At 36.4% G+C, this 12,962-nt stretch overlaps 1 protein-coding gene across 3 annotated transcripts in view; it reads right to left on the bottom strand.

The window, feature by feature from the left end:
- Window positions 1-49: 49 nt before the first annotated feature.
- The window catches only part of LOC127452801 (melanocortin receptor 5-like), a 75,018-nt gene continuing 62,105 nt past the window's right edge, over window positions 50-12,962 (bottom strand). Inside the window, exons 1-3 of one of the 3 annotated variants that reach the window (XM_051718524.1) lie at window positions 8,362-8,563; window positions 7,481-7,539; window positions 50-3,395 (exon numbers count right to left, since the gene is read on the bottom strand). In XM_051718524.1, the coding sequence (XP_051574484.1) occupies window positions 2,315-3,301 (987 nt within the window). In that variant the 5' untranslated portion in view covers window positions 3,302-3,395; window positions 7,481-7,539; window positions 8,362-8,563 and the 3' untranslated portion in view covers window positions 50-2,314. Of the gene's footprint in view, window positions 3,396-7,480; window positions 7,540-8,361; window positions 8,564-12,962 lie in introns of those variants that run through there. The other 2 variants (XM_051718523.1, XM_051718525.1) reach the window with 2 other exon arrangements.

Below are 12,962 nucleotides of genomic sequence, written 5' to 3'. Positions count from 1 at the left end.
AAAGCTCAACAGATATGAAATATCATCAGTCAATGAAACACGGCATTAATGAGAATGTCAGCAGTGGACTGCCCCAGGTTAAATACTGTTGTTTATTATTCAGGAACTGAATGTACATTTAGCAAATTAGAAATTTGAGATCAGTCACGATAACGGCAGAAACATATTTTATTGTTTTAAATAACTGACAGCCCTAAAAATTAAAAAAATAAAATAAAATCTGCCTTCTCATGAATCTCTGCATGTAGGAAATAGGAAAATTGTTAATAGAAATGCCTCATCCTCAGTAAACAGAAGGTGGAAGCAGTTATGTTAGTAGTCCATTGCTAGTCAAAAATAGATGGCATTAGGAGGAGGGACATTCTCATTCTACAGATCATTTGATTGGACAAAATAAGTGTCATCAAAATATGTTTGTCTGTATTCCCAGAAGAGAGAGGCTGTACATTTTGAATGTGTATAGAAGTACAATAGCATATAGTTGACCTCAAACTAACATATATAGACTTCATTTTAATTACATTTGATTTCACGGGGTCAGTAAATTGGTGTCGATGCAGAAGACATTCAATTCACAGATATTGTTAACAACATTTATTCAAAACCCAAATAAACAAATATTTATTTACCTTTTTAATACCTTTACAGTTGATGTGTGCAATTGTCTTTAAGTCCTTTTCCAAAACATTCCCCCATCTACTATTGGTCCATACCACAGACTGTATGGTCCATACAGGTAGTCCCTCCCCAAACTCACAACATTAGTTGAACAAATGGCTGAGTTCGAAATGGCATACTACCCATACTACTCTTACTACTTCTGCCATGGCAGAAATACTAAGGGTTGTTTGGAAGTATGCCATTCTGAACTCAGCCATCACCATGTTTGGGACTGGCTGGTTGTGAAGCTTGAACAAACAGAGCAATGATTTGATGGAGCCTCAGAGCCACAGTGTTTACACTTTTTTAGGAAATAAACAAACCAATGGATCATTTATAGTTGTCTGTGTATATAAAGCTTTAAGGGTTAAGATACTTAGGATATTAAGCCTTTGGATACCTTGTTGTAGTAGAGGAAATTTTGCCATTTGTTTATAAAAATAGTAGCTCCTTGAACAGTCTATCAAGAAATCATTCAACAGATATCATTGCTAAGTAATCATAATAAAAACCAGCAAGTGGAACTGAAGATGAAGCTGGTAAAGAAGAATATCCAGCAATTTTTACGTGTGCTATGAAATGACAAAATCAGAAGATATGTTAACTATCTACCATCTACATGCATATATTTACACTTACCCAACATTAATTAATGTACAATTTTGAATGGACTTTTGTAATTTAAGACAAAATGTTTTTTTTATTTTTTTGAAATAGGACACGTGTGATTTAAAAAAATCTGTTTTCATTGGATTTTAGTGCACCATTGCTAACCCATAATGACACAAAACTTTAATTCACTGCCTACGTTTCAAAGGAGATGGAAAAAAAGATACACTTAAATTACACTTATAAATACTTTCTCGTTGATTCTACTAATAAAATTAAGTCAAGCGCAAATTATTTGTAGAGGTACTGTACGCACATTTTAAGATTTCAACAATGCATATGGACTTGTATTTATGTACAAAATATATACATTATGTTTACATTTTTATATTACATTACATTATTACATTGCATTATGTATTTTTAATCAATGTCTAAATCTGCTTACAGTATGTGTTTCTGTTCTCTGTCCACAGGTTTTATGTTAACAAAAAAAGACTGCAACCACAATGTATCTTTATGTATTACAATTTTAACCTGTTTTGTGCACAAAATATCACGGTTGCACTGACCTGACAGCAGCCGCCAGCTACAAATGATTTTAATACACATTATAATTTCACAAAATGTCAAAATAGACATTTCAATTCAATGTTTTACAACAACACAACATTACTCTTACACAGAAAACGCATCAAAATATATTTCATATGGTTGTAAAGGTTATACGAGGTATGTCTGAAAAGTGTGTACAAGATTGCTGTCCCTACACAGCAAACAATTATTGTCTAAATCAGTATTTTTACAACTATTTTTCACAATTTCACATCTCAAGCAAATTTAACTTGTTTAAAGAATGCTTAGATATTTTTACTGGAAAACAAGAAAAAATACTGATTAAGAAAAATCTTTTTTTACATTATAAAACAGAGACTCCCCTTTCCTTGACCAACCCCCCACCTTCCCTCATTTATGCACAGATCCATTCATCTACACACACATTCATCCAACATTCTATCCTGTCAGGGATTTCCAGGAACCTTGCTCAATAATTGCTGACCAGCCTGCAGAGACTGCGTAGTCCATCACAGCAGATGATCTCCTTAAAGGTCTTTCTCATCTCTTGGCTCCTGAGAGCATAGATCAGTGGGTCAATCACAGAGTTACACATGATGAGTATTAAGTACATGTTAAAGTGTGACATAAAGCAGACGCAATAAATGTTCCTTGGGCAGGAGATCATGAGGACGAGATGGAGAAAAAACGGCGTCCAGCACACGATGAAGATGCCCAGTAGAATAGTGAGAGTGATGGCCCCCTTCATGCTTGCCCTCTGCCTGATGTTGCCGTTGTATCCTGGCAACACCGCCATGCGTTTGACATGTGAGCACGCCAGCAGGAACATGTGGCTGTAAAGTGACGCCATCATGAGAAGCATGGCAAAGAACATGGCCACCAGGCACACCACCACAGGCTTAGTGTCGGAATAGGTGATGAAGATGATCCCACAACCTGTAGAGAAGGTCCAGATGCTGCCGATGATAGTTTCTGCTCGCCGTACGGTCATTATATTATGGTAGCGCAGAGCGTAGAAGATAGTCACATAGCGATCCACTGCAATTGCTAAGAGGCTGCACATAGATGCCACCACTGAGATACAGATGAGAGAGTCAAAGACATTATCCATCTGACGGATGAAGTGATCTTCTATCACCAAACTCCTGTTGGCCAGCAGATGGATCACTATTGTCTCCCATGCATTGGATACACTTACCAACATATCGGCCACTGCGAGGCTGCAGACGAAGAAGTACATGGGTGAGTGGAGGTTCTTGTTCTTAATGATGGCGAGGATGACCAGGATGTTCTCGAGCAGGCTGATAAGGCCCAGCATGAGAAAGAGCTCTGGTACGATGTGCACCTGCTCGCAGGCCGATGATGCACTCAACCTGTGCTTGCTGGCCTCTTCGCTGTGGTTTGTGTAATTCAAAGAGGAGTCTGGGGAAAACGTGGGCCACTCCAAGGAGTTCATGACCCAGTGTACAGTAGTATGGACTCTGTTGAATGATGTAGCTCAGGGTTAGGTAAAGGGTGTTGCTAGATATATGATGCTGTGTCCACATCAGCTGTAAAAAGAGAGACTTGTTGAGAGAAATTGAAAAAGAAGCATCGTGATCAAAAGCTCTTATTAACAAGCCAACAAACTCTTATTCTACAGACTTGGTTTAGGGTTTTTCCAAAATACCTAAACCAAGACTAAAAATGTCAATTGAAATTCCTCATTGAGCTTTCAAGCTACATCCACCAAACTCGGCACAGAATTGTTCTGCCTTGGGTCACTATGTCTTTTCTAATTGATCAGTTAAAAAAAAAAAAAAGATCTGTCTGTCTGCCTCCCTGCCCGCCTTTCTATCTACATGCTAAAACATGCTAACAACACCTAGCAACATGCTAACAACACCTAGCTACATGCAGGGTAGGGAGGGTTACTTTTTAAATGTATTCCACTACAGATTACAGAATACATGCTGTAAAATGTCATTTGTAACGTATTTCATTAGATTACTCAAGGTCAGTAACGAATTCTAAATATTTTGGATTACTTCTTCAGCACTGGTAGATTTTTTCACTTGTTTTTACTATAAAAATCCTAAATATCTCATGCAGTGTTGTTTCTAAAACAAGATAAATCAAATTGATCTTGTTTTAAAGATTTTTATATATTTTTACAGGAAAATGATACAAAAATTATTATCAAGAATAAGATTGTTGCCTTAATAACAAAGGTCTTGCTAGAAAAAATAAATTATGATCCAACGTGAATTTTCTTGATAAAAAAATATGATCATGCCTGGTAACATGTGCATGTAAAATGGCTAGAAATAGCATTTTAGCTTAGCATAAAGCTGACAATTTACACAAGGTTTATTTCTATTTCTTGTGCTCCAAACTTACTTCAAACTTCTCTGTCTGCTCGTATGAATGTAACACATCATAAGAAAGTTTTTCACTGCAGTTCAAATGCAATTTGGATCGCATAATTTATATGTATAAATGTTTACCATCTGAAAGGACTAAATATTAAATTAAACAAATGACAATAAAATGCAAAGTAATCTTTTCAGTAATCAAATTACTTTTTAATGTAACTGTATTCTAAATACCAATGACTTAAATTGTAATTGTAGTGGAATACATAATAATAATAATTAATATTTTTTTTTTATTTATCACACATTATACATTTGCACATATACAGTGAAATTCTTCTTTTTCACATATCCCAGCTAGGTTGGGGTCAGGGTGCAGGGTCAGCCATGATATGGTGCCCCTGGAGCAGATAGGGTCAAGGGCCTTGCTCAAGGGCCCAACAGTGGCATCTTAGCAGTGCTGGGGCTTGAACCCCTACCCTTCTGATCAGTAACCCAGAGCCTTAACCGCTGAGCTACCACTGCCCCAACATACAGTTACTTATATTTTGTATTTTAAATACGTAATCCCTACATGCTAAAACATGCTAACAACACCTAACAACATGCTAACAATGCCTTGCTAAATGCTAAACCATACTAACAATGCCTTGCAAAATGCTAGCAACTTGGCAATAATGCCTAGCAACATGCTAAAACATGCTAGCAATACTTAGCAACATGCTAGCAATGGCTAGCTACATGCTAAAACATGCAAACTAAACATAGCAACATGCTAGCAATACCTTGGTACGTTCTACATGCTATTTAAAGTGCAGGAATGAGGTTGAAAGAACCCGAGTAAAACCTGCAGTTGCACATAAACTAACACTGATGAATGCTGTGTAACGGAGCAAACAAGCCATATTATTGTCAAGAGAGCTTGAACATGTGGCACCTTTACTGACAGCAGTGACTGCTAAAACAGGTAGGAAAAGGAAATATTAGGACTTTCCTAGTAAACTTAGGAAATCCTTCACATATGCAGGGGATTGGGCCAATCACTGCTCTGTGAGTCTCTTTGCACTTACATTCCTAAAAATAGCGTGATCTTAACAATTGAGGTCAGCATGGAGTCAAGAACACAAACCCTATAAATGTGTCTGCTCTTGAACTCCTGCTGTGCTGAGGTGAACAAACCAAATGCAGACATCCTTCCCATCATTCACACCTTTGCTGCCATAACCATTAGGGGGGATGGCAGCCTAATTTATTGCTCAGGGCTCCTCACACAATGTTTGCAGATTTTATCCTGGTAGAAGCCTCATTATCACTGAACAAGGCACTCAACTCGCAAGACTGGCCCTGCTATTATAGTACTGAAAGCCACACAACATGGCAACCAACTACTCTTAAGACTTCCTCTAAAGGAACAAGTATGCAGGTCATTACCACAAGTAAACTTAAGTCAGCTATTGAGTAAGGAAAGATACTTTGCATACACTGACACTAGACAAACAGGCAAAAAAGAGTTAAGTTTGAAGTTTTATTTTCTCTTAAAATATATGCAATGTCATGCAAGTGTTGAAGCAAAATGAAATTCTCATTTGCTTAGATGTTCAAAAGGGAAATGTGTCTGCAAGCTTATTAATTTAGCATTTTACATGATTATGGTTCTCTGGTGGAGAGATATGGGGGAAACAATGAATGATCAAACAATCAGTCTGATATTAGATATTATAGAGGCAATTTCTTAATCAATATTATGCTAACCTTAAAGGAATTCAACTTGAAGAATCGTCAAAACAGATCACGTTTGGTCAAAGACGTACAACTATGTCAGTGAAACCTTTCCAGGGCAGTATTCAGTCTATTTTGCAAGAGCCATTCCTTACAGAGTAAGAACAACTATTCACTATTCAGCCACACTATGAGGGGAATGAATCACATGAATAAGTTAGAGAAACTCATACTCTGCTCAGAATACAGACTTACAATGTCATCCCATATTCAGCCCACCTGATGAGCTGTTTGCTGCACTTCGCACAGGAAGGTTATGCTTGTTTGTTATAAGTGAACCAAGCAGAAAAAATAAAATATTGTTTAACAGTTATTCATCCAGCAATATAAGTATAGAGTTTAGTTTTCATCATAACTTCTTGAACTGTCCACTCATTTCTCAGTATTTATTTACAGTATTTCTGTGTATCTTGTCATGTCTTCTCATTAAAATCCCTTTCTTCTTGAAACTAAGCTTCTTTTTTTAAATCTCCTCGGCACACTTGTAAGGTAATTGTTTTTTTTTTCTCTTTTTATCAATTAAATATTTCTGGATCGAAAAAAGATTGTGGGTGAGTCACTAAAGCATATCCCCAATAGTCATCAGAGTTCTTACAAGTGACATATTGATTTTAAAAGTGCTTTGGTGGTATTAAAGACACTTGTAATTACATTCTCTGATGGTGTTCATTGATTATTGTACCCCTCCATCTCAATTCACTCGATGAAGGTCTAAAATAGAATCAGACATACATTCACGTACACACACACACACACACACACACACACACACACACACACACACACACACACACACACACACACCTACACAAATAGACACACATTCAAATGTGCAAACAATCACAACCACACACACACACACACACACACACACACACCAAATGAGCAAGACTCACCATCTCTGACCTGAAATGTCTCTATTTCAGATTTTCAGAACTGACACTGAACAACACTGGTCAAGAGTCACATCCTGTGTGGAGCTTGTTATGAAAAACTCAATCCATGTGAACAGAGTAGCTCTCATCTATTCAGAATCTTACCATTCTTTCTTAGCTGCTCTTACAGAACTTGGTGTCCCAACAAAGAATCCCAATGAAAAGCATCAATTTTCTTCAAAATGTCACTTCTTGTGTTTAAAAAAAAAATGTTTTTTATGTTTACAACATAAGGGTGAGTAATTTACAAAAGAATTTCTGATCCCTTTACGTGAAGGCAATTGATACCCTAAGGATCTATTTCTACTTGATCTAACCCTTAAATTACTTTTGTTGGTGTCACTTGTAGTCAGGTTGATTTAGTCATGTAGAATATCATTTTTGACTTGAATAAGACTAGTTTATTTGGATACTATTTGGAGCACATTGTTGTTGCTTTTTTGTTGGATTTGTGAGACACAAATGAATTGCATTCAAAAACTCCCGATGCTCTTATACAACAGTTTTGGGTTATAAAAAGGTGCATTTCATTTTGACAAGAATATAAGTGGTGTTATAAATGACAACCTGCAATAGTCCTCTGACATGTTCTCACAGATTTCAGCAGCTGTGCAGCTCAAATGCCTCTAGAGTCACACAAAAGGAATAAACTCAGGGCACATAATGGAGCCTTATTTCAAAATGATTTACACTGAATTTGAGTGCAACAAAAGCATGCAGCTATAGCATTTTTGTAATTGGTGTTAAATTATTTTCAGTTATTCAAAGTTGACACTTTTTAATGGTTCACTCCTGGAGTGTGTGAATAACATCCCAATCATAATTTGAAGCATTCAAGACTCTTGAACTGTTATGCAAGAAATCATTTAAAATTTTTAACAATTATGTCATCATTTACACACCCTCATGTTCTTCAAAACCCATATGACTTTTTGCCGTGTAACACAAAATAAAATTATTATATGAGTAGGGCAGAATGATAGGCTCAGTCACCATTCCTTGTATGGAAAGAAGATGCAATAAAATTTAATGATGGCTGAGACTAATACACTTCATATAACGTATCCTTTTGTGCTTCTCGGAATATAGAAGGTCATTTGGGTTTGGAACAACATGAGGGTGAGTAAATGATGATAGAATTTACATTTTTGGGTGAACTATCACTTTTGGTACTTCTCTCTAAAGTCATTTGAAATAGAACAGGAAAGAATTTACATAAAAATATGTAAACAACAAAGGTAGCAAAAGTATGACAATATAAGAAAGTATGTTGTAAAATAAAATGTGGCAACACAATAATAACTATAATAGCCTAATCATACCTCCTTAGAAAAATAAAAAGAATATGATGATGAAGAAAAGTAGGAGAGATCAAGTGGATGATTACTGATAGGCTAATAAAAATAAATATCAAATTCATTGCACATTAACCACATAAAAAAACTTACTGTGGTAAGCGTCGACGGAAATGATTATGAGTATGTTGCAACTTGCAGGTGATGGTAATAATGTAAGAGCTCTCTGAGGACTGCTGTATAGAAACTCTCACCGCGCGCTCATGTAGCTCAGCGCGCGCTCCACCCCCGCGCCAAGTCGTGCTCCGTCCCGGGAATCGATGCTGGTTACACCAATGAAACATGCTGAACCCTGACCTAAGGAATATTTTAGTCGTTTCAATGCATCAGCTTACATAAGACTGACAGAAGGCAACACAGCATTTAAACTTTGCGTTGACGCATGGACATGCAGCATGTTGATATTTCAGGGAAAGATATATGCATAATAATAACTATGTTCTAGATAAAATCGATAGGCTTTTACATGGTTTGGTACAGGATGCTCAGAAATTTTAGCACAAACAAACACCGGTATTAGAGTGCAATTTTTTCTAATTGCATTGTTTGAAAGTAATGAATGAATAGCAGCGCTGCAACACCTGCGCACTTGTGGCCTCATCAGAACGCTAATCTGATTTCCAAACCTTAATATTGGAGCTCAGTCAAGCTTTTGAAGACTAAAAACAGGAAAAACCTAGGGTGATTTAAGAGAAAGGCTGAAGGAAGTGAAACGCCCTCTGTTCCACAGCAGAGTGTGAAGAAAAACATGGTTGTGTATTAGACTGGAGGAATATTCAATCTGAATCTGATCTGATATTATCTTGTCCAAGGTGCTGAAATAAGAACACAACTGCCAGCACAAAAATAGGGCCAAACTAGGACATTTCAAGTTTGCTAAGAACAGAAATGCTAGCAAAGTACACAGAGCAATGTGGCCCAAGACTTTGTAACAAGAAACACATTATGTACCAATGTGTTCTTTAAACACACTGAAGTAGTATTAGGAGTATTTCCTCAGAATACATTGCTTTTGATTAATTTCATAATTTTTTTGTTACTATATTGTGCATTTTACTGCATGTAGTTTGAATGAGCTGTCAATTATTAAAGGCAATCAGATTTGTTGTTTCAGCTGAGCTGAGCACCCAAATATTTTATTATGTAGGCCCAGACAAGGTATGGGGGCTTATGTGGAGTGTAAATAGTTGCTGTTGTTAATTGATAAGGGTTATAGTTGTGTTTACAGTTCGGTTTAGACTTACTCATGCTGTTTTGTGTTAAATTATGTTGTTTTATTTGAAGTCACCATGATGGAGTGTTCCTTCTAAACTATACCTTGGACTCAAAAAGTAAATATTTCTCAGCATGTGTGGTTAAAAGTACTTATATTAATTAGGCTGTGTGAATAGGTCAGTAATATAGGGTTAATTACTCTGAAAATCAAACTTTCTAGAATTATAGACTATGAATGGAGATTACAGGGTTTACTAAAAATGTTTTAAAGTAGAATTAACATGATTAGACTTGTTTGGTTTTATTCACTTTGCTAAACATAATCGAGCTGTTATAATTAAAAAATAATGAGAATGTTCAACTAATAATGTATATCTTTAAATGTAGACAAATCAATATTGTGCCACAACTTAAATGTTTTTTTTTTTTTGGTTTTGTTTTTTTTAGTAAAATCAAAAAGCCATTTTCTCAGTGTACCAAAAGGTATTTGTTAATGGAATAAAAAAAAAAATCTCTCATATTGTTGTCGTTAAGCTGACACTGGCCTGAGAAACCGCTTTTCATGAAATGTAAAATACAGGAACTCTTTGTCCTTGGCATGTTGCAGATGCTTTCAGTCCAAAGCAGCAGACACATTTCCCCTAGAGAAGCCTGGGCTTAACCTAACGGTGATATCATAGGAGGACCTTAACTATAGAGTCCCCTATAAATTCTTTCCAAAATCAGTAGCGTAACCTTACATTACCAGCACAGACAAATTTCCATAAAGTAATCACCAATATTCAGCTACCATACTTAAAGGAATAGATCACCCCAAAATGAAAATTCTCTCATCATTTACTTACCCTCATGCCATCCCAGATGTGTATGACTTTGATTCTTCTGCTGTACACAAATGAAGATTTAATTCAGTATTTAAGGACTTTACAGAATATTAAAAGTTTTTCACCCACAACTATCATATATCTTCTGATTTAACCACTGGAGTCTTATGGATTACTTTTTTGCTGTATTTATGTGCTTTTGGAGCTTCAAAGTTCTGGCCAGCATTCACTTGCATTGAATGAACCAGCAGAGCTGAGATATTTTTCAGCAGTAAAAAGAAAGTCAAAGACATCTGGGATGGCATGAGGGTGAGTAAACGATGAGAGAATTTTCATATTTGGGTGAACTATTCCGTAAATGCCACTGACCACTGATTATTGCTTCCAGAAATTTGGTCATGCGGAACGCCACTATGAATATACTGTATGTTGTGATTTGGATAATGTAAAACAGGTATATAAACCCAATCCAGCAGATGGCAATCTAGTTGAGTGTTTTGTTTTTAGTTTCCTTTTGGCATGAGAATACACTTTAGGCATTTTAAGGGCAGCTACATTGGATGCAGATGAGAAGTTCTTTTTACATGCGTCCCACTGGAACATGTCATAACTTTTCATTCCACACCTACAGGGGGTAAGAACCTTTCCATCACAACTCACTCAAAAATGTAATATAGTGCAAACACCTGTTTGATATGGCTTAGCAGAAAGAAAAAGAAAAAGTGAGAATATGTATTTAATGAAGCGAAGAAAAAGATGCCAGTAATTAGTCTCATGGCCAGATGCGTGAAGCATGACCACGGATGCATTTACAAAAAAAAAAAAAAAAAAAAAAAAAAAGAAAAAAATTATTTCTCAGTTACAATTTAGTCATTAACCTTACATTAACTATCACAGAAGGCCACCCACATCTACAAATGCATTGCTCTGCCACACACATCAGGAGTCAGGAGTGTAAGTGAACAATTTTTGACTTGCTTGTCCAAGTACATTTAGAGCTTTGTGCAGAATACCACTGTAACAAGCATTTCTCTCTGCTCTAGACTATCAGGCCACTCATATGGCTTTTATAAGGATAGTTCTGTCATCATGTGTTCACTCTCATGTTGTTCCAAACCAGTATGACTTTCTTTTTTATATTTTATGTATAACACAAAATTGTTCCACAGAACAATTGAGGTAGGAGTGAGTGAAAGATGTCAGAATTTTCATTTTTGGGTGAACTAACCTTTTAAGACCAAACTTTTTTTATGGAGTTTAAGGACCTTGAGGTTGAGGACTCTGAAGATCATTGAGGAGTCTTTGGGCTTGGAGGTCAGTGCGCTCGTAAGAAAAAGACCAAAGGTCAGAGTCACACCCCGCATCCAAATATGCCTACTTCGCTGCTACTTCCCTATATTGTATGCCAAAAGCAGTTGGTCAAATGAGTAGGATGTCTAAATCCTCAGTTTTCATAATACAGCAAGCAAGCAAAGCCCTGATGACTTATACATCTGTCGAGATTCTTAAGAGGGCAGCCACTGGATGCTTCATTTTCTCATGAGGCCATGGGAGCTGAGGAGCTATCACATTTGAAACACTGAATTAAAAATAAAATGCAGAGAACCCCGAGTCAGGTGGCTCTTTTCAATTGTAGGTGCTATAGATACCAAGAAAATTGTTCCTTTCGGTTCAGTTGTACTGATTTTAGCATTTTGTTTGTTAGTACTTCATACATATGGGTCTCAGGATAATGCCATCAAGTGCAGCACATATTTGAAAAATAAGTGAATACGGGCGCAGCTTCTTTTGTGGCAATGAATTAACACTGACAGATGAGATAGATTTCATTTTGCAGGTGATTTAAGTTTGATGAAAGCTGAATGGGAATTTGAAATAACTTTTAAATGTTTTCTTATTGCTTTGGACACTAAATAGTATGCAATTAGTAACACATTAAACTGGGAGGACATGAATAGTGACCTTTGAAGTGATCAATCTGGCTCATGACAGATTATCCTGCTGCCTAGTGACCCTCTTCATCCACCCAAGAAGTTTTAATCTGCTTATAAAACTCAGTTATGTTAACCTTAGATACTCTCCTCGTGTTGGTCTCATTTCACACAACTGGCCATTTTGGTCATGAGATTTTGGTCATAAGATATTGTGGTCATGTGATGTACCATATGAGGACACTGGCCCTAAGAGGAAGTGCTAGAAAAATAATGCTACCCAGCATCTGATTCTGAGCAGCGCTGCATGCAAACTTAATGTATGGAAATTTTTTAAGGGCTATTTTCTTGCTTTCCTGTTTCCACCATTCATTTAACCCTCTGAATTGTCTTTGACTCTCTTTCACATTAACCGACAAGATGACAAATGTTTTTTCAAAATAATTTTTAATCATCTTGGTTGCACAACTTAAAAATCAAAAGGGAGATGATTGCGATAAAAGCAAGTGGAAGGAATGCCCGTGTAATTCATTCATTTATGAAGTCAAACCTGATGAAGGTAATTATTTAGGCAGAGCCCCAGCTGATTGCAAACAGAGGTGGTTATGAAGGATATAATTAATAATGAGTCATGTTCTTGCATTTGGGTGACTGCTTTTAGGCTTCACCAAAATTTACCAGAAATGATTAATGATAAAAAAAAAGTTTCGAAGCATTTGTGAAT

This window comes from Myxocyprinus asiaticus, chromosome 15, assembly GCF_019703515.2.
Source record: "Myxocyprinus asiaticus isolate MX2 ecotype Aquarium Trade chromosome 15, UBuf_Myxa_2, whole genome shotgun sequence".
Taxonomy (NCBI): domain Eukaryota; kingdom Metazoa; phylum Chordata; class Actinopteri; order Cypriniformes; family Catostomidae; genus Myxocyprinus; species Myxocyprinus asiaticus.
Note: the sequence above shows the minus strand (reverse complement) of the source record. Positions and strands in the feature narration are given on the sequence as shown.